Below are 18,830 nucleotides of genomic sequence, written 5' to 3'. Positions count from 1 at the left end.
GAGAGTTGTATCATCGTATTGTGATTTATTTTCTCGACGAGCAACACTTTATTAAAATGATTCCCCTTAATTTAAAACATACTTTTCAGCAGCATGAAAAAAATATACAAAAGCAATGCAAACTACAGTCGCTAGCGGTAAGTCTGATGACTAAATAAAGAAAAAGCTCATCATGTTAGCAAAGCATTGCCTTGACATTGCACATTCAAATCGACTGAATTCAGGTTTTAATTGCACATTCACAATTTTGACCTTGGTTCAGTGAAACGAAACCTTCGTTGTCAATTGTCCTCACAAAATGTCGTTTTGAAATATCCAAGGTTGTCGGCACTTGGTTTTATAAAAACATAATGATGAAGGTTGGCCGCTGTGTTGATGCTGCTGTGACTGTCAAAATGAATGGCTCGGCGTGTAAAATGCTTCATGGTAAAGCGGAATAAAACATGCTACCTTTATTTAAATTACACATATACTGACATTCAGTTAGAGACCTTGTCCATTTCAAATGCTTTTACCCCAATACAAGGCCACCTTTTTCCTCCAGAAAAAAAAAATATATATATATATAATCCCGGCTTGTAACTAATAACCCGTTTTCGTCCACTATTATTCACAGAGATAACGACCTTCGTCGGGGTAAAGCAGTTCAGATAATAGATGGATGAGCCCATTGGAAATATGTTGTTTGGCAAAACAGCAGCACCCACTCAAACGCGTAAACAGTTTCTCGGACAAATTCAAATGTAGATTTTTATCGGATGCCATGTAGATAGAACGTTACCTCTCCCTCACTTTGTGAACACATTGTTTAATACTGTACAGTACTTTATGGGCAACTACAGTATGTCACAATACTTTTCATCTGATAAAAAGCTCTTAAAAATATCTGTGCAGGTAGGTGTGTTCTGAAAAGCAAAACACGATAGAGGGCTAATTGTCCAAATAAGCTACTTCAGTGCCCATGTTGGTGCCAAATGCCTCAAGGTATCTATTTCAAGCCCGCGGCCTTCAGAGATTGGTCATGTTTAGGTTGGAGATGCTCAAATGTTTGAATCATCCACTCCAAATGTTCGGCACCGTGGGGAGCAGGTGTCGCAAACTTGGATTAAGAGCGGCGACTATGAATAGCGCTCCCCCCCCCCCCTTCCCCCCTCCATGTCTGCTTTTGCAAGATGTCAAAGGATGCCAAGCGCAATTGACAGCCAAGAACAAGCGGCAACAATCACAGCCAGCTCAGTCACGCCGTCATGACAAAATGATAAGCTTAGGATTTATTTGCTTTGGCTCATCTTTAAAGTTTTGGGGATGAATATGATATTTGTGTTTCTTTAATGTCACGGCTCATTTAACCGCGAGACAAGTTAGAAGTTAAATAGCCTCCGGGCTACTGGAATGTCATATCTTTAGAGGAAAATATTTGAAATGAAACAGTGATGGTTGGTACACATGAAGCAGGTGCATGTATAATAATTTGCATTTCATTAAATATATTGGAATTTAATTGAATGGAACGTAATTGTCCTTGTGTACAATACATAAAGAGGCTCCGGAAATTGTGAAATTGAAAGACACCGTTCGACATTTTTAAATCAGCTCCTTGGAAGGTTCTCAGAAGGTTCTCAACCTGCATTAGTGATCTAAACGATGAAATACAAACAACACAAAATGTTCAAAGAATGACTCCTTATTAAAACGCTTGGGGAACTGACATTTCTCCCTGGCTCTGTCGCAGCATGTGACTGCAGCCACGTGGGCAATAATTGTGACGCCAACACAGGACAGTGTATCTGTCCTCCAAACACGCTTGGCGAGAGGTGCGACCGCTGCGCCCCCAACCACTGGGGCCACGATATCGTGACCGGATGCAAGGTAACATGACCGCCATATGGTCATTTGGAAAATCAATTTGGAAACATACTGTGCCATCAACTTTTAAGTTTGACTCCATTTGAATAAAGATGTGATTCCCCACAGGAGTGCGGCTGTAGTGCGGTGGGTTCGGTGACGCAGCAGTGTAACGTCAACACGGGCTGCTGCCGTTGCCATGACTCCTTCAGAGGAGAGAAATGCAACGAATGTCAGCTGGGCTACAGAGACTTTCCTCAGGTAAACGATATGAACTCTCAACGCGAACCTATGCTCTCATCGTACGGACAAAGCCGATTCTTGAATTTGTGTCCGGCTATTGTCATGAAAATAAAAGCGGTATTTTCATTCGAGGCCCCGTCTTGAGTCTTTGTGACCTTCCCGACAGTGCACCTCATGCGAGTGTAACATCTCCGGATCGGAAAGTGAGACTTGTGACTTTGAGCGAGGAATTTGTGCCTGCGCCGATCGAACTGGGAAGTGCGGCTGCAAGGTTCATTTCGTTTTTATTTTTGTAAGTAACTTGACATAAATTACCATCAATCTGTGCATGTCTTTTATTCGTTCTTTCAGGAAAATGTAATGGGACACAACTGCGACCGTTGCAAGCCCAACACTTTCGGATTGTCGCTGCAAAATCCGCTGGGCTGCAGCAACTGTTACTGTTACGGCCTGACACACTCCTGCACTGAGTCGCAAGGACTGGTCAGGATGTGGGTGAGTAGACACTCTCTTTGTTGACATACACACCACTTGGTTTCACATTCATTTATTCAACTACAAAAAAACAACAACTCTGCAGCCCGTAGTGTCCGTCTGAGCTACAGTATAGAAGCTTAATAGAGTTCACATCCTGTCTTCCCAACCAAATACAATCTCCCCGAGAGCCTCATATCAACACTTTAAGACTTCAGGGATATAGAAAAAAAAAAAAGTCTGAGCGGCATCGGATGAATCTATTTTTGAAATCGCTCCACTCAACCGCATCCCACAGTCAATAATGAAGCCCTGATATCATTCGCGGAACTCTGAAATGAAAACAAATAAAATGGGAGACGGGGAGGATGAAAAGCACTTTAATTTACTTCAGGCTGTTGATAATAACTCAAATATTATTCACACATCAGACGGCAATAGTCCAACAGTAACAACACTTGGAAACGCTTTCATGGTTTACAGCGGACTCTGTCTGCTATTCCCAGCGGATAGAGACCGAGCCCGGCCGTGAATAGCAAATTTCTGCAAATAATTGATGCTACCTATAACGTGATTATAATTATTAACAGTTTACACCATAAGAACACTTTAGTAATTCAGACTCTTACTTCTTGTAATCTTGTAGTGAATGAACATTTCACTGCACTGAATCCATTTTGATGGGCGGTCAGCCAGTTTTTAGTTTTTTTTTAATTTTTTATTCAGGGTTTCTACAAAAGTTTTAATTGATGCAATGAAAAACTGAACTTTTTTTTAAGTGTCTGCCCACCCATGAAGAGTAAATTTACACTTCCACCAAAATATTTTGTCAACTGTCTATAAATGCTATTTTCCTTTTCTGATGATGCATACATTGCAGTTGTTTTGATATAGCCAATTGCAGTTTTTTTTTTTTTCATGGCTATCGTCAACTGGTTTATACAGTCAAAGTGTGCACCAAGACACCCCCCCCCCCCCCCCCACCTCCGCCGTACGGTTTGCATTGCAGCTAACGCTGAGGCCAGAGCAGACGGTGCTTCCCCTGGTGGATAAAAGCAGCATTGTTGAGACCAAAACAGGAGTAAGCTTCCAACACCCGGAGATCCTCGCACACTCCGAGCTCGTCACCGCAGTTCTTTCTGAGCCATATTACTGGAAACTACCGCAACAGTTCCGAGGCTCCATGGTAAGAATCGTGCCTGTAATTTTCTAGTTCTGTGGTGATATGGTCAGTGATCAAACCCCCCCCCCCCCCCCCACCAACATGTTCCCATTAGATCACAGCATACGGTGGGAAGTTGAAGTATGCCGTGTACTATGAGGCCAGAGACGAAACTGGGCCCTCCTCGTATGAGCCCCAGGTCATCATTAAGGGCGGAGCTAACCACAACATCGTAATGACACGCCAAGTAGCGGGACTCCAGATTGGTCAGCTCACACGGCACGAGATTGACGTGACGGAGGTCTGTTCAGGCTATGGGGATTCAAAGGCGCTGGTGTTCGATATTTGTTGTATTTAACTCTTGTTTTGTTTCTGTCTCCAGCATGAGTGGAGGCACGCGGACGGACGGCCAATGACGCGGCGGGATTTCATGGATGTTTTGTTCTATGTGGACTACGTCCTCATCAAGGCGTCACATGGCAACCAGATGAGACACAGCCGGTAAAACACGCACAGTCAATCTTAATGTGAAAATGTATCTGACGTATCCAAACTAAAGAAGTATGCATTTGTGTTTTTTTAATTTTGTGGCCATTGCAGTATTTCAGAGATAAGTCTCACTGTGGCAGAAGCAGGTATTCCCAACAGGGAGAACGAGAAAGCCTACCAAATAGAAAAATGCGACTGTCCAGTTGGATACTCTGGACTGTCTTGTGAGGTGCGTCCACAACCAACTCACCACACATCAATACCGAACTTCAGTATGCAAGCATTGCATTCTGAAGTTTATTTATTATTTTGTCTTTACTATGTGACGAACCTGAATGGTGGCAACTGGAAGTCACATCACCAAGCGTAGTTCAACTTCAAACTTTTGTCGAGGTGCTTTGCCGGCAGATGTGCGCCCGGTTGATCGCTGCCGTTGTTCTGAAAGTATTTTGAAAATGGGCGTTTAGCGCAAGCCGAGGGAGCAGATGGCTCTTTAAAAGGCCTTCATTAATTATTGCTCAACACACGGGGATGGAGAGTTACCTTGCATATCTGTGCGCGCGCGCTATTGTGTGTTCCAAAGTCACCAAGGGGGAATAACCCTTAATTGGCTTCATGTGTGAAAGCCGAGGTCAACGGTCGCCTTGAGAAATAGCAATTTAGGATAATTATGAGCCCATGAGTAGTGTTGTCTTCGCTCTCTGCGACTTGCATTAGCGTTCATATTTCATTATGACCGTGGGAATACATGTTCACACACACACACACACACAAAAAAAAAGATCTGACGCGCCGCAACGTCCTCGTACCTCGCCTGCTTCATTCAGTCTTGACTCATGTCTTTTGGTCTCTCTGTTTTTGAATGTCCTTCTGTCTGTGCCGATGCAGGAGTGCGCAGCAGGTTTCTACCGCCTTCGCGGCGGCTCGCACGCATCTGCTCCGGCCTCCAGAGTCCCCACTGCTGCGGGCATGGGCAGCTGTGTTCAGTGCCAGTGCAGCGGCCACTCGACCACCTGTGACCCTGACTCCTCCATATGCCAGGTAACTTGTGCCAGGTGTGTGTGTGTGTGAGAGAGACACCTTTGGGCTCGAAGCTGGAAGAGAGATTAAGGTGAGTCTAAGGAAAGAAGTTTAATTAGTCTCGCTGTAATGAACACAAACTGGCTTATTCATATTTCATGTCATTCTGTCGCTCTTGATCGGGGCCCAAAGGGACTTCAAGTGGGAATGTGAATTTCACAGTCCAGAAGAGTCCTGGCGCAGATTGTTGTTTCACCCTCCAGATTGTAGAAAATCTCACCTCTTCAAATATGATTGAAGTATTATACTTTGTAATACGCGTGGCTTTTTGTAAGGCGGTAGAACCATGTGATTTATCTCAGCTAATATGAGAAGAAAGGTAATGATCATCATGAAGAAGTCCATATAAATTGAAGAGTAAAGAGTGTCGGAATCCTTGCTTCCGAGCACTCAATCCACTCTCTCTCTTTTTTGTTCATTTTGTTTTGAAGTCAATTGCCTCGCTTCTTTTTACATTCCCTTTCGCCTTGTTTTCTTCCTACCTCAGCTCTGCCTCGCAGCCATTTCTGCCTTCCTTGCCCGTGTTCATTGCGCCTTCGGTAACGGCGTCATTAGAATTTTCTAACCGAGCGAGCCAAATTGAAAACCCTAAATGAGTTTGTTTCTGGGGTAATTAGCAGTAACGAGGAACGCAGGAAGTTAATGGAAATGCAACTTCCTGTTGCAGCTGATTGAAAGGACTCATTTTAACAACACAAGTCATGACCCTGCGGGGGGACAATAATGCTCCTCTTACATCGCTCAATCCGAGAACCCAAATATTAGCAACACATCCATGTCTGTCACGTTGCAATGTCTGGAAACTACACCCACACATCGAAAAAGGGATTCTGTGTATATTCAATCCTCATTGTATGCGTGTGTTCATTGTGACTATTCTGACAAGGACGGCGAATGAACTTGTAACAGCATAATTCACCTGTGCTTGAATAGAAGCTATTTGGACCGTTGTGTGACATGCAGGACAGGCAACAACAACAACCTGCCTCACTTAAAAAAAATAAATAAATGCAAGGCGGCCTTGAAATGGGCTGAAAAGAAATTATTTTTCTTTCACTGCTTAGGCAGCTGCTTCTACAGTGGACAGTCGAGGGACATGCGCAGAGTATTGTCAGTCTCATAAATATGACAAGATGGTCTGAAATGTGCTATCAAAGCAGATGTGAACATTGTCGATTTATTTCGTTTTGCAAATGTGCATCAAGGGTTGAAAAAAATTGCGTCGTCTGAAATGTGAATATCTGAGTAACTACTTTAATTGAACAGGATTCCTGCTGAAAATTAAGCCTCATCAAACACATTTACAACCATCATTCAAACGGATCGACATTTGATAACTTGGTTTGACGGAGTTTGAGCATGTCCTCACACACAAACTGCCTTTTCATTGCTAGGCGTCACGCTTCAATCGCAATTCTAACGTTTCTTTTCTTCCACAAGAATGGGCTAAGTTATGTTTGTGTGTGTGTGTGTGTGTGTGTGTGCGCGCTGCAAAGAACTGTCAAGACAACACAGAGGGGGATCACTGCGAGCGCTGCGCTCCGGGATTCTACGGCGTGGTCCGAGGATTCCGCGACGACTGCAAACCTTGCGCCTGCCCCCTTACTAATCCCGGGAACAAGTACGTGTTGTCCGTTTGTTTCTACTGAAGTTAATGCCTCTCTTTTCCTCACCCAAAAAATGGTAACATTAAAAAAAAAAAATTCATCTGCACTTATTCATTCAGAGCCTTGTTCTACTATTTCAGGAAATTCAGTGGGCGTTTAATGTGCTTTGCCATTGTCCCATATTGCTATATGAACGGAACTCTTTTTGTGTGTCCAGTTTTAGTCCATTCTGCGTCACCGAAGGCTATGATGACTACCGTTGCACAGCCTGTCCTGAGGCATATGAGGGGAAATATTGTGAAAGGTCAGAAGCAACTTGACCATGTTTACGATTTTTTTTGTGACATACGTTGCAAAAAAAACATTTTTTTTAAATGATGGAAACTCACCATTTTCCTTCCCCATCCAGGTGTTCCACCGGTTACTATGGTAACCCTCAGATACCTGGTGGGCGATGCGAGGAGTGTAAGTGTTCCCCGTGGGGAGCGTTGCCCGAACCATGTGACCCTGTCACTGGCCAATGCCAGTGCACGTTCGGGGCCTCGGGGAGGTCTTGTGACCGGTGCATGGAAAGGCATGTGTGTGGACCGTCTGGGATCATCTGTAAGGACTAACGCACAGCATTTGATACACTCATGTTCTTTGTGTGCTATTTATCAAGCGCCTTTTTTTAATATATCAGAAAAAGCATGCTTGTGTAGAATTATTATATTTTTTGAAGGTTTTTTCATGTTGTCTGGTGAAACATGTCCTTGGGATAATTTTATATAACTTTATTTGACATGTAATTAAAATCAATGAAAATATCTAAAGCTAATTTATGAAAACCAAAATCATCATGTAGTTCTCGTTGGATGCTTTCCAGTAACAGAAACTGCAATCTTTGCCCACAGGCGTCTTCCCTCAGCTCTCGTTTTTTTTTTCTTTCTCCTCCAATCGTTTCTCCGCAGCCGCCGAGAGCCCAGCGCGTTCACCTGATCTTGCCATTTTACTTTATTTAGCCGAGCTAGTGCAAATGAGCAGCTTTCACCGGTTGCCGTGGGAGACGGAGGGGCCTGCATCAGAATTGAAATTTCAGTCATTTAGGCAATAATTTCAATGTCATTTGGTGCTAATTTAAACTTAATATGATCATAATGGTGGGGCCAATTTAGTTCCATTAGCTTGTCTTGGTGTGTGTGCATGCGTGTGTGTGTGTGTGTGTGTGTGTGTGTGTGTGTGTGTGTGTGTGTGTGTGTGTGTGAGAGAGAGAGAGTATAGAAAGAACTTTGAAAGACAGATGCTGATAAGAAATTGCTGTTAGCCGGTTGCAGAGGTGATTGCGCTACGCGTCCAGGTGCCAAGCGTGTGTTCGTGCTTTAGCTGTGCAATTGCGCCAGTGCAGCCCTCACCAAACTGACTGTCCTGTTTCCCGCCACCCCCAACCATAATAAGTCCTGATGGGTCGCATGGATCAAGGGTGGGGTTTGCTTGTTCCTCGCTAGCCGAGCCCTCCGCTTTGTGATTCTGAGCCATGGAGACTTGCTAACAGTTTCGACCTGGTAGACTCTCAACATAATACTTTTACCGTGTCACTTGTATCTAGAACACAATTTGAAAAACCTTTCACAGCCTGCAGACTCATACTGCTGCACTACAAATATTTAATTTTTCCCATTTAAAAAAAAAAAAGTGTCCAACCACATTGGATTTGACTGCAGATTGACTTTCAGAAATATAAATGACAACATTTGTATCTGCCATCCAAAACAAACAGCTCACATTAAGGTAACGGATGATTCCCCTGTTGTGCTGCGCACTTGCATGTCATGCGCGTTTTGCAGTGAGCAGCATGTTTTCGGTGAAAAGCGAACATAAACCTCTCATTATTCATTACTCTACATCATACTTTGTTATTCAATATTGCGTGTGTTCATTTAATAACAGATGTGATCATTAAAAGATGACTTTTTTGTGCTGAGTATAGTGATCCGTAAACATTTAAATAGTGTGCCTTTGCATAACACATTGACAGGGATTTTCTAGTCTTTACACTCATCTTATTAAAAGAGGGATTGGTTGTATTTATTTTAATTGGTTGGAGATTTTTTTTTCTCTGTTTGCTTTTGTGTGCATGGGCGTGTGTGTGTGTGTGTGTGTGTGTGTGTGTGTGTGTGTGTGTGTGTGTTGCCGCACGCTCTGGTTATGTCATAGATTGATAGAGTAGAAAGTGTTTCTCTTTAATTTATCTTAGATCCCCTCTGTCAGAAATTTTAATTTCAGCCATAAATCAGCCCCTGGCTGCAGAGAGGCAAGAAAAACCTCAAACAGTACGCAAGTGCACACATTGTGCTCTGCATGTGTCTGAATGGGTCCCCTGATGCGCAATTTATGTGTATTCTCAGCCTGCAGTATGTGCTCATAACAGGTGCGCTTAGCTCCCTGCGCTGTGCGCTCTCACACGCTGAGGTGTTCAATTGATACTCTCATGGTCGGTCCCTAAAGGTTATGCCTGTGTCAGCCATAAAAACAAGCAAAATTCAACACATTGAGGAGAAAAAAAAAATAGGATGTTGATGAAATTTTTGACAAGCCATGCAGGCACATTGCATTTAGTTTTCTTTCAGCAATAACGACTAGAAGGCAAAAATAAATAAATCAATATTGAGCAAAAATTCCAAGAACGTACACCGGATATGGTTTTCACAAAGCTTCACACAATACATTCATCAGCAAATTTTTTTTTGTTTGTTTTCTGCATCTTCCTGATCTCTTGACATGACATTTTTAACCTTTTGCTGTTTACGCTCGGGCCAACCATTAAATCCCTCCGTTATGTGTACAGCGTGCGACGACGAGTGCACAGGTCTGCTGATCACCGACATGGACCGCCTGTATCGCATCGTCACCGACATCACGCTGACCACGCCCCTGCCGCCACCTTACAAGATCCTGTACCGCTTTGAAAACATGACCGAAGAACTCAAGGTACGACAACTTTGACCCTGCGGACTTTCACGCCACTCGGAATAAAAATAAGACACAAATATGAGGATGCAATCCACTTGCAACTTCCCGGAGCTGCGAGGTTGAAAAGTCTTAAGCCCTGAGCCAAAATGTGTCAGACATCATCTGTCTTTTGTGCCTTCATGTTATTCTCTTTCTCTCCTGCAGCACACGCTGTCACCTCAGAAAGCTCCGGAGAGATTACTCCAGCTGGCCGACTCCAACTTGGGATCGCTGGTTGTCGAGATGGACCAACTACACAGCAGGGTGCGCTCGCCTTTGTCGCTTTCGGCCCAACTTGAGTCCTGCTTTGTCGCTAGTGTGCCTTCCTGTTGTTCCCTTTGTCTCTATCTCACCATCACGGGATGGAGCGAACAAGCTTTGGCACGGAGCGATAATATAGTTTCAGCCACTTGCTCGCCGTATGTGCAAAGAATCTGTAGATAAACAAGTCTGAAGGCTTATACAGCAGGCCGAGGCGCTCAGCACGAAAGCGCCCTGCAAGGTTACGGCTTGTTGATTGACGTGAGATCAAAATAGTGGAACAAATACTAATTCGGGCCTCACGGTTCTACCGCAAGTACCCGCGAGCATAAGTTCAAACCAGTTTGGATTGCATCGGCCCGTATTCTGCGTGTGCTCTTGTTAAACGTTTCTCAATGTGAAATCTGGATGTTGAAGTGTCAGAGAGGTCAAACGAGCTCACCAGGATAGCAAATGCATTTAAATATACAATTATGCTGTCAAGCAGCACATTCTTAGTGACTTGTGCACAACCGGGCGTTCAGCCGCACGCTCAGTCACACACTTGATGGATGACAGGGTGTGGTCCTGTTGAATATCAATAATGACATACTCTGTGCGTGTGCGCCGGTGATTCATTTCTTCCTGAAATATTTTGTGTGATTGTGTATGAATCTCGGCGGATGAGCTTGTTTTGTTGTACATAATTCATGTGTAGTATGTAGTACTGACACATGACAGTGTGGAAGTAGACAATAATCACACAAACGAAGGTAACAAACTAAAATATTGATGATCCTCCGATCATTGTTCATTTATCAGGGGAAGGGAACAACCTGCTTATTTATTTAACATGCTTGCGTGTGTGTGTGTGTGTGTGTGTGTTGGGTGCATGTCTTTTGTGTAGGCAACTAAGGTGTCTGCTGATGGAGAACAAGTGGAAGATGATGCCAACAGAATTGAAAAGCGAGCCGAGGTCCTGGAGAAGTTCGTCAGGGACGCGCTGCTGGGAGCTCAAGGTAGCGCCAATCGACACCACCTTGCTTGCGTTCATTCTGTCTTCTGCTGACTTGTGTTTTTCACTCTGCTGTCTCCATATTGGGCTCTATTATGCGGTACGTTCATGAGGTACCCCAGCACCAACAAGTAGAACGCAGCTAGTGTGTGCAGCTAGCTACACACTGACCTCTCACATCCTTTCTCAATCACTTTTGTTGTCACACGAGGCCAATTTGCCCGAGGAGCTTCATCAGGCAGCGATACGCGCAACTCCGCGCCATTGCAGCTTTTGGAAAGCCGTTTGTTTTACGTGTTTGGGAGACATAGGGGATGTCGCTCCATCGCCAGAAATCTTGTTTTTCGTGGCCAGCCAGCCAGTCGGTCGTCAAACAACAGAGAAACGGGGATCGCACGGTAGAGATGGCTGTATTTCTAACTCATTTCTTTAAAAAAGAAGAAAAAAAAGTTGTGTTGTCTGGAGTGCAATGAAAGTGATGAAACTTTAGGCTTCTCGTTGCTGCTGCAAGATCTGGCTCAGGGCCTGATCATCGCGTGATTACGGCTGTGCGTGAATGTGTGAAGTGTGAGTTGGTTCTCAGAGGATGATTGAGAGTAGCAATTAGGGACATAATTAGTGGCTATCAAACACACACACGCACACACACTACTCTAAAGCATCGTGCATAAACCGATGCAGAAGTGCACGAATAATACAACTTCATATGCACACACACTTCTCAATAAGGCAAGGGAATACTGTACACGCTCACTGAATGTGTGTGTGCGTGTGTGTGTTTACTGTGTACCATCATATGATTCCGTTCACGTTTTAAGTGTTTAATTGGCTTTTAAATCCCAGCATGTAATTATCCGGCTGTGACATGCCGACTCGGTGGCACACGCGTGCACACACATACGCCGCAGCTGTTCATTAGCGTGATGGCTTTGCTTGTGTCTCGGCTGTAATCACACATCATGTTTACATTTCAGATGAGAAGAAAGGCCGCATCGCTGCGACCATGCACACCCACTCAAAAAAAAAAAAAAATTCACTGGTGTGAAGTTTCAACTTGCTTTAATCAGATCGATTTTAGAGACGTCATGGACGACTGGCACGCACAATCGCACAATCGCATCCATTAAGTCATTTGTTTCGAACGTAGGGAAAAAATTGTTATGTATGCCTCATTATCATCCTAAGAATTTTTTTAATGGTTTCAATCAATCCTCATTGAGTGGATTTATCACCGAGTACGTTTGCATGTCATTGACTTTCATTCCACGAGAGAAATGCAAATATGGCGTTCTCAAATAGCTTTCTTGCTTTTATCTTGATATTTGTCAAATTTTGCATCTCCAAAGTTCTCATGCATCGCCCCATTCACTTTCTATATCTACCGTATATATATCTAATTTTTTTTTTTCGATTGTGGCTGAAGCTTACGGCGTAAAAGCTGCAACCCGGAGCAAATATTTCTCATTTTGGTGTCCAGACCTCCAGTCCAAAGCTGACGAGTTGAACCGGATGCTGTCGCGCAAAGACGGAACGCCGGAAAAAAGTTTGAAGGAGATGAAGGACGAGATTCAGGCCATGTTAGCTGAGATGAGGAAACGTCAGCTGGGAGGGAAGCGCCTCATTGCTGAGGAGGAGATGGAGTAGGAATGCACACACACACACACAATATATTCATTTGCAACTTATTTAAATCAGGTTTGGGGTTTTTTCCATACATTAAGACGCTAGTGCTAACCCAAAATAGAAATGCTCTGCCCAGTCTTTTCTGATAGACCGCCATAGTAAGTGATTTGGTGCTACCGCGGCAATGAAAAAAAAAAAAAAAAAAAAGATTGCCGTTATCCGTATTACAGGCCAATATACCGTGGCAGTGACTTGAAGGCTCTTCATTCAAGGCACGGTCTCTCTCCCGCTGTTTATTATTGCTTTCATTTACAATCCGTATAAAACCACCGAAACAAACTCAAAAGTAGGATGGAGTGTCTGCACATCATCCAAGCGAGCGCATCCCGCACTGCGACAACGCACTCGCAAGAAGCCGGAAACAACATTGTGCTGATGAAGTCTTTCTGGAGGTTTTTCGATCCGTAATCTACTCTACCCCCCCCCCCCCCCGTCCTCCTCTCTCGCTTTATCTCTTTAGCGCATTAAATGTTGACGAGGTCGATAAGTTAATTAAAACTATGGCCTCCGGGGGGGGAGACGCGAGACATAACGATGCGGAGATACGAGAGGAGGAGGGTGAATGCAGGAAAGACTAAAAGATGGACGCGGTATCGGGAAAAGCGGGCTAAAGATAAATCGCCCTCGCCACTCTTCTTGTCTTTGAGACTGAACCCTGCACAGAGTTCAAACCAAAACAGCCAATGAAACATATTTCGACAAATGCCGGAAAACTTAGCAGCAAATGTTTTCTACGAACATTATATAGTCACTGTCAAACGTTGTAAACAATCACTGTGAGCATTTAGAGTGCATATTTATTTTAACTCTTGTTTTCATCTTACCGTCCCCCCCATAGACTTCATTAATGTTACACCAAGTCCAATAATTACCTTGCCCGTATCTGCCAGAACTGCGCAAAATCCTTTGAGTGGCATCAACTGGGGAGAGCTAGATTCTTCTCGTCTCGCTTAATGCTAATCATGCGTTCAGCGCCTCTGCGGTAAACACACAAATGTTCGCAAAACTCCCTTTACAAAGGTGAGAAAGTTTGGTTTTCAAAACGTCATCTCGTGAGTCACCGGGAGGTATGCTAACGTCGTGCGCCGATCGCAGGCAGATGACCTCGGCTGTGACGCAACTGTCAACTATAACATCTTCAAAATAAATAATCCGAATAATTGTGATGCTCCCAGTTTAGCAGAAGAGTTGTTCCAAAAAGTGAAGAGGATGTTTGGGAATCCTCACCAGGCCACAGAAGACCTAAAAGCGGAGGTACTCGCATACTGAACTCAATGATATTTGTTCATGTATTGATTTTTTTTTTTTTTTTTACCTTCCTAGATAAAAGACAAGATGTCAGACCACGAGGGCAAACTTCAGGAGGCTCAAGAACTTCTTCACTCCGCCCGCGAGAAGACCAGGCAGGCGGGCTTGCTGGCTGGACACAACCAAGCCAACCTCACATTCTTGGAGGTACATGGTTCTTGAAAATGTGTTTGACGGGGGCGGGGTGAACCCCCAAGAAATTTTGCGCAGTGGCGTGCCTCATCACTGACACTCAGATTTTCTTCAAATTCTCCATCTTCGTAGCAAAGACTGGAACAACGTGAGGTGTCCTGGCCGGTCTGCCAATGTCGTTGATGTACCGTAATTAATTCCTCAGCAACTGGCAGATTGTCAACGTATATAATGGAAAGAATTTGGATTTCCAAAAGTACCACTTTGTAAAGTTGGATTTTATATTTACATCGTGTTTCCCGAACTCACTGTGTCATGAAGAGAGAAAATGACCCCGTAATATGCTTCAAATAGATAATCGCGTTGAATTCATTTTCCACCTCTGAAGTGGGATTACTGAAGGAGCTCTCCACATTATTCGCGCTGAGGGTACTCAAAGAACTCTTTTTCGTTTTTTTTGTAAAATATGGTCGTGTGTATGCTTTTTCATCACTCAAGGATTGAATATCAAATGTGCAAAACGATGCATGCTGAGAAATTGAGGGAAGTGATCCGCTTTGGCCCCGCCCCCCCCCCCCCATTTCATTTTCATAACTATTTATTTGCAACAAATGTCTCGTTCTAATCTTTGTGTCAATAAGGCATGGTAACAATCCCAGCAATTCAATGCACTTTCACTTGATTGCAAATGGTGCAAATAACCGGTGTCCATTTGCTGCCTTTCATTCGACATAATGACAGCTTCGCGTTGAAGCAAACAGGTTTGCACGGGTTCGTACGTTTGTGAGAGAAGGTCATCGTTATTTCCATTAATATTGGTCTCATTTGTGTTATTACTTGGATGCCGAGTAGCCGACACAGAGGTCTTTGCCGCTGCTCTGTTTTTAAAGGGGAGGCATGCCGCAGTCCTCGGGGTGAAACGAGAAGCGCAAAAGGTCATCGGGGATGCGGAAAACCTCCTGGATGACGCCAACCAGCTTTCGGACAACATCAATAAAGACTTAGAGGTGCGACAACGGGGCACCTCGTCGGGAGATTGTCTTACGCTCCGCGGCGAGTAACACGTGTGGAGTCCGACTCTTAAGTATCGCGTGACGCTCGTAGGATGCAGAGGAGATGAGAAACGAACTCGGTCCTCTCAGCGACCAGCTGGATGACAAAGTCCGGCACCTGACCGACGGTTTGAGTGGCGGCGGCCTGGCCCATCGCGTTCGCGCCGCCGAGGATCACGCCCAACAGCTGAAGGAATCCGCCACCATTCTGGATGGGTAAGCGGCGGTCACAATGCAGGATTATACACCGGGGAAAAAAACGAGAAATTGACTCTTCCGCTCTTCTCGCAGGATCTTGGCCGAAGCGAAGAACCTCTCCTTCAATGCGACGGCCGCCTTCAAAGCCTACACAAACATTAAAGCAAACGTGGAAGAAGCAGAGAAAGAGGCGAAGGCGGCCAAGCAGACTGCGTCGGAAGCGCTGACGATGGTAAAAAGTACACGCGCAACGTTGAATGTCAGGAATAAAACACGTGCAATGTACTCGGATACATCGGGTTCATCGTAGCGCGCCTGCTTTGGATCCACTTCCATAACAATCGCGGTTTGTTTGTGCAGCTGCGCGCAGTTTGCGCTCTCCATCGGTCACGGCGACTGTTTTCAATCATTCTTGCAATTGCAAAAAAAAGAGTTGCGATTAAGAGTAAACATGTTAAGAAGTAGCTCAATTTGACATTTGATTCCTTCAGTTATTTTCAAAGTTCTCATCCCATCATCAACCAAGTTTCTAAACCTTCTTCAACAGGAGCCAAAAAGAAAAAAAACATGGAAAATATGTCATGATATCATCGTACATGGAGAAGAAATTACTCGTGTTACTCCACTGGGTTCAATTTCATTCAATTTGTCTTTCTTTTCTTTTTTTTCCATTCCTTTGGTGTTCATTGCTCTTGGCCAATAAGTGGCGTAGGACAAAGGAGGAGTAAAAAGCGGCCGAAATATTAGAGGGCAGAGGTGTGGAAATATTGTAAAGAGGTCCTTCCGCCATTTGAACCCCTTTTTTGTGGGAATGTCATTTAGCCATGCAAAGTGGTCAATCTGACAGCAGAAAAGGTGATATGCAGATGACTTCACCTTTGTGTGCCGGGTGAAAGCTATTTAATTCATGAGTGGCTGCCAAATCCTGAAGCGTTCTTTGTCACTGATTTTTCTATTTCACGTGTGCGCGTGCAGGCTTTAGGCCCAGAGATCCCCGTGAAGGAGGAAGCTCAAGGTGCCCTTCAGAAGAGTCTCAAGCTGCTCAACCACGCTAAGCAACTCCATAATGATGTCAAAGGTATTGGGTGGCAATATTAGGCAGAAATAGAGAATTTTCTCATGTCATGTACGTCCTTCTAATATAATGCCCCCATTTAGTCGCTCGTTTTGCCTCCCTTTTCCCTCCTCATCTAGCACATTAAAGACTCACTACAGCTTCTCAGAACCATTTGAACTCTGCCGCTAACCAAAAGATGACTTTTTCTACTGCAGACAATGCCGCGAGTGTGTCCGGACTGAAGGGCAGAGTAAAATCCGCCCGAGAAAGAACCAAAGACCTGCTCAGAGCCATCAATGGAACCGCGACAACACTCGACACCATGCCCGATGGTATGACTGCACAAATACGCCGCGTGTGAGCGAGCGAGAGAGCGAGTGCGCGAGTTGAAGTGACAGTGAAATCAATGAGCTCTAAGCTCGACTTGACACAAGTTCAGAGGTTACCCGTTTGATATGATGGTGCGATAAAACTGCCGGAAGGCATTCGAACTGCAAACGCGTGGTTATGATCATTTTCAGGTTCGGATCACTCTGAGTGAATCCAAAACCTTTTCTGCACATTAAAACCAATACTAAGACGTTAAATAATTAATAGATGATAAGATAAAAACGTCAAACTGCGCAGATGATTTTTTGGGGTGGGGACCTTTATAGAGGTTGAATTGTGAATTTTCCTTAAATCTAAAATTTTATAAAATGGAACTGTCATTTTCTTGGTTCCTGGTCATTTTATTTTAAAACTATGCAAAAAAAAAAAATACTCAGAATACATGACCAATTGTCCTATTTGGAAATGGTTGGCATGTGTTTATTTTTTGGGTATATTTTAACCCTTTCAGGGACAGCAGTTTTGTCATCAGGTTACATGGAGAGAGTGCATGGACCTCCATCCACAGCGCCAGTCTTGCATCATTTCCAATCTAACACCAGTACTGTACGGGCTTGGTGTCTTTTTGCCCGCGTGGATTGCAAATGTAAACATTGTCGTCCGGCAGACACGGCCGCCAAGCTGATTGCAACAAGGGCCGTGGCCGCTGAGGCAAACGCGACAGCCCTCGACGTCCTGGAGCGCCTAGCGGCCTTGAACCTTCAGGTCAACGGCATACAGAAGAACTTCAGCCAGTTGGCCCACACGGTCCGCGCCGCCAACAAGATGATCCAGGACCCGGAGAAAAACAGTGAGCATCACCTACTGCCTCGTGACATGTTGAGCTAATTCCATTGGATCCTAGAAATTTTGTTAAAAAAAAAAAAAAAAAGTCAGCAATATTTGGAAGTGGAACAGGCTGAGATGGATTTATTTTCATCTGTTTGGATTTTTTTTTTGCCCCTTTGGTATGGCATTTTTTTCATTTTTAACACGCGTGTGTTAGAACGTAAGCCCGAAAACTCCAATATTAAGGTTTATGCTAAAGTTCTCTCTTTTTTTCCTCATATGGTGACAAATGGGACTTGATTTTGCAATCACCATGCTCTAAGTTGAGCTTTGTCTTGATTTTTTTTTTGATGGACTCACTCTATTTCTAGTATTCAAAAAAATCTTTATTTACAAGAGCTGTGTTTGACACCCATTCCATAGCACAACACAAAAAGCATGTTGCTATTATGCTCTTCAAAGTTATGATTACGCCGTGACAATTGTGCTAAATCATGACTACAATAATTGTTTTCTTCTCTTTGTTTGTCTTTTACCCCCACAGCTATAAGTATGTATATCTATTTTACCTCATTATAAGCCCTTATCAATGGCGCCCCAATACCCTTTTACATTTCATAATCTGATTTCTGAAGGCCTAACAAAAAAAAGTCCAACCCAATTTGCATTTTTTTGAGTTGAACAAGAGTATTGGCGCACCATCCATCTTTTGTCTCGGTGTCTTCTCAAGCTATTAAGTGACAGTATCTGCTCCTAATCATCATCATGCCTCAGCTCCGCTCCAGCATGAGCTCTCGGCACACTGCAAAGCATGGAACTCTATTCGCTTTGCCTTTCTCCAGTGTCCATTCAAATAAATAGTCTAGACAAGCTTCTCTTTGAATGCTGAGCTGAGCTACACTAATTGATTGGCTCTTTCCTTTTCCTCCCTCTGCCTCTCTTGCTCTTCATCTCGTCTCCTTTCTCTGTTAAATCAATGACTGAGTGATTCAGCTGCTTTCGGTATACTGCCCCCCTCCTCCCACCCCCCGGGCCCCCTCTTGGTTCACGCACCGCCTCCCTCAGCAGTAAAGTTTTTGCACGCGATGACGTCGCTGAT

The 18,830-nt window shown here is 44.1% G+C and overlaps 1 protein-coding gene across 1 annotated transcript in view; it reads left to right on the top strand.

The window, feature by feature from the left end:
* lama2 (laminin, alpha 2) overlaps positions 1-18,830 on the top strand; it is a 95,437-nt gene that overhangs the window by 52,475 nt on the left and 24,132 nt on the right. The window contains exons 24-47 of the mRNA XM_086100502.1: positions 1,733-1,869; positions 1,975-2,106; positions 2,255-2,359; positions 2,440-2,583; positions 3,572-3,748; positions 3,840-4,025; positions 4,107-4,225; positions 4,325-4,442; positions 5,102-5,254; positions 6,790-6,914; positions 7,118-7,204; positions 7,310-7,503; positions 9,725-9,867; positions 10,054-10,152; positions 11,036-11,147; positions 12,621-12,783; positions 14,002-14,080; positions 14,150-14,281; positions 15,157-15,273; positions 15,371-15,534; positions 15,610-15,748; positions 16,492-16,594; positions 16,789-16,905; positions 17,571-17,753. Coding sequence (XP_085956628.1) covers positions 1,733-1,869; positions 1,975-2,106; positions 2,255-2,359; positions 2,440-2,583; positions 3,572-3,748; positions 3,840-4,025; positions 4,107-4,225; positions 4,325-4,442; positions 5,102-5,254; positions 6,790-6,914; positions 7,118-7,204; positions 7,310-7,503; positions 9,725-9,867; positions 10,054-10,152; positions 11,036-11,147; positions 12,621-12,783; positions 14,002-14,080; positions 14,150-14,281; positions 15,157-15,273; positions 15,371-15,534; positions 15,610-15,748; positions 16,492-16,594; positions 16,789-16,905; positions 17,571-17,753 — 3,228 coding nt within the window. The remainder of the gene's footprint in view (positions 1-1,732; positions 1,870-1,974; positions 2,107-2,254; positions 2,360-2,439; positions 2,584-3,571; positions 3,749-3,839; positions 4,026-4,106; positions 4,226-4,324; positions 4,443-5,101; positions 5,255-6,789; positions 6,915-7,117; positions 7,205-7,309; positions 7,504-9,724; positions 9,868-10,053; positions 10,153-11,035; positions 11,148-12,620; positions 12,784-14,001; positions 14,081-14,149; positions 14,282-15,156; positions 15,274-15,370; positions 15,535-15,609; positions 15,749-16,491; positions 16,595-16,788; positions 16,906-17,570; positions 17,754-18,830) is intronic.

This window comes from Hippocampus guttulatus, chromosome 20, assembly GCF_054856545.1.
Source record: "Hippocampus guttulatus isolate MCC_2025c chromosome 20, RoL_Hgut_1.0, whole genome shotgun sequence".
Taxonomy (NCBI): domain Eukaryota; kingdom Metazoa; phylum Chordata; class Actinopteri; order Syngnathiformes; family Syngnathidae; genus Hippocampus; species Hippocampus guttulatus.
Note: the sequence above shows the minus strand (reverse complement) of the source record. Positions and strands in the feature narration are given on the sequence as shown.